Source organism: Propithecus coquereli, unplaced genomic scaffold, assembly GCF_000956105.1.
Source record: "Propithecus coquereli isolate 6110/MARCELLA unplaced genomic scaffold, Pcoq_1.0 Scaffold235, whole genome shotgun sequence".
NCBI classification, from domain to species: Eukaryota; Metazoa; Chordata; class Mammalia; order Primates; family Indriidae; genus Propithecus; species Propithecus coquereli.
The window spans coordinates 1,211,131-1,214,038 of NW_012147897.1; the positions used below are offsets into that span (position 1 = coordinate 1,211,131).

General features: G+C 47.3%; 1 protein-coding gene across 1 annotated transcript; it reads left to right on the forward strand.

Annotated features, from left to right (window-relative positions):
* Positions 1-656: 656 nt before the first annotated feature.
* Positions 657-1,604, forward strand: LOC105811469 (putative olfactory receptor 52P1). The gene has a single exon (XM_012645664.1). The coding sequence runs from the start codon at positions 657-659 to the stop codon at positions 1,602-1,604; it is 948 nt and encodes a 315-aa protein (XP_012501118.1).
* The last annotated feature ends 1,304 nt before the right edge of the window (positions 1,605-2,908 follow it).

Here is a 2,908-nt window from a genome sequence, read left to right on the forward strand (position 1 = left end):
CCTGAGGCAAGCACAGGATCCTTGTACTAAACATGAGCCAGGCAATCGTATGGTTGTAGCAGCTTACCAGAGACTCAGAACCTCCTCTGTTTTTCTGTTCCTGTCAGAACCTCAGTTATGAGCCTCATCCGTGAGTTTATTATGGGCTCAATGGCTTGAAAAATCCATCCAGGATTTCCCTGCCTTTCTTTCAGTCCTGATCTTCCCATCTTGAAAAGTAACCACATTCGAGTCTTCTATTGGATCTGCCTATTTATCGTTAACATTACCTTTATATTGTCATACAGGTAGATGAATCAGAAGAAAATACTAGAGTGTAGGCAAAGAGTGGAAAGCTGTAAGAGCCTCTAACCACATGCTTTCACCATGGAGAGGGTTCTACAGCACCCACGACCTAGGAATCATTGAATCAGACAGAAGTGGGAAGGGCTCCTTTAAACCTTGGTGATGGTAACCTACCTCCTGTCTTGCGTTGTTTCCCAGTGCCCTATAATCTTCTCATCCTGGATGTTTTTCATGAAGTCTAACTCAAATATTTTCTGCTGCCATTCAGCCAAAGCACAAATATGAATCCCAGCTGCTTCATTTCTTAGGGCTTCCTAAGGTTCAGAGCAAGGCAGTGAGGTCTTCTCTACTCACCCTACTTTGGCTTGGCCATGACATTCACAAACCACAGTCAACAGAACCCAACCTCCTTCCTGCTCATGGGAATTCCTGGCCTGGAGGCATCCCACTTTTGGATTGCTTTTCCCTTCTGTTCCATGTATGCCCTGGCAGTACTTGGCAACATGGTGGTACTCCTGGTGGTACGTTCAGAGCCTGCCTTGCATCAGCCCATGTACCTCTTCCTGTGCATGTTGTCCACCATTGACCTGGTGCTCTGCACCTCCACTGTGCCCAAGCTCCTTGCACTTTTTTGGGCAAACGCTGCTGAGATTGCCTTTGGGGCCTGTGCTGCCCAGATGTTCTTTATTCATGGTTTCTCGGCTGTAGAATCTGGTGTCCTGCTAGCAATGGCGTTTGACCGCTACTTAGCCATCTGCTGGCCACTGCACTATGGGTCATTGCTGCCCCCAGAGTCTGTGGGCAAGCTGGGGGCTGCAGCTGTGCTTCGTGGCTTGGGACTCATGACCCCTCTCACCTGCTTACTGGCAAGACTGAGCTACTGCAGCCGAGTGGTGGCCCACTCCTACTGTGAGCACATGGCTGTGGTGAAGCTAGCTTGTGGGGGGACCCAGCCAAACAACATCTATGGCATCACTGCTGCCACACTGGTGGTGGGCACAGACTCCATCTGTATCGCTGTCTCCTATGCACTCATCCTCCGGGCTGTGTTAGGCCTCTCCTCCAAGGAAGCAAGGGCTAAGACCTTTGGCACTTGCGGCTCCCACCTGGGTGTCATCCTTCTCTTCTACACACCAGGACTCTTCTCATTCTACACTCAGCGCTTTGGCCAGCATGTGCCCCGGCACATTCACATCCTCCTGGCTGACCTCTACCTGGTCGTGCCACCCATGCTCAACCCCATCATCTATGGCATGAAGACCAAGCAGATCCGTGATGGGGTTTTCCGACTGCTAAAGTGGGGCCCTACTCAGTCATAAAGTTTTCAATCCCACCTTGGAACTATCTTCTCCTCTTAGTCATTGGTTAATGTTTAAAAAGACCAGTGGCTCCCAGTATGATGGCGAGACAAGCCCACACTCAGTGATATCCTGACTTTGATAAGGAGGCATAGTGTAAGTCAGATGATGGAAGAATGATGAGGTATTTCCCACCTATGATGTAGATGCAGTTACAAAGCTCAGGAAGCCCCTGTCTAATGGGAAGCATGGCTACCAAACTGATAGCAGCCTCCCAGGGAATCCAATTCTGCTGTCTGACGTCATTTCTACCTTCCAGAAGACCTTAATAAAATCAGATACAGCAGCTGGTCTGACAAGGAGAAATGACCATCATCCACTGGGAGGTGTTCCTACTCTGATAGAGCTCACTGAGGCGAGATATCTATGTATCCCTAAGTCTGACTGGGGAGAAATGCATACACTCTCATACAGAAAATCAGAGAGGCAGAGACAGAGCACTCGGTAATTGGCCATAGGGAAAACAACAATGAAAGAATAATCATGGCCAAAGGTCCAGGGCAGGGGAGGGACCAGGGCTCTTCTTTGGGGAAAAAACAGGGAATTCTGCCCGGTTTGACTTCCTGAGCAAGTTTATAAAAATGAAAGTGATGGCAGCCACTAGAAGGCCCTATAGGTTCCAAAGTTCTCAGGTGGTTCTGGTTCTGACATCCCTGCCCAGAATCTGCAGGCAGAGATGTCTTGATTGGTATTTAGTTCCTGGGTAAAGCATTTTAATAACCTTGGAAGGAGCTTAGACAGGAGAACAACTCTAGCAGGCTCAGGATGACCTACACCCCAGAATTTGACCAGTAGCAGCAATGGATTAGTTTAACACTCTGTAGTGCAGCAAGAGGATGGGCATTGTCTTACAATAGTCCCGTAACCATCTGAAGAGGAGCATATAATTCATTACCCACAATTTACAGATCCAGAGGGAGAAGATTAGGAAGGCAGTAACTTTCACAAGAAGGAAAATAAATGCCCAGCCAGAATTCAAACTCAAATCTTTCTACTTCCAAATTCTGTGCTTTTTACTCTTTGCCAGGTGAGTTTCTAGAAATCTAGACCCTGGGATTAAGAATCTAATAAAGTCCTGATCCAGGGGTAAGAGGATAATTTTTTTCCAGTCACTGACATTGCTGAGAACATGCAATACACCAATCACATTCTAGGTGTCAGAATAATGATTCAGGAAGATAAATCCTTGATGACAGCTCTAATATGGAACCTCAGCAAAATTCTCCCATGTACTCTCAATGACTTCCATGTTTACTCAACCTGAA

Bases quoted from the DNA above. Each gene is read 5' to 3' on its own strand.
- LOC105811469 (XM_012645664.1), top strand. From the start codon at position 657: ATGACATTCACAAACCACAGTCAACAGAACCCAACCTCCTTCCTGCTC.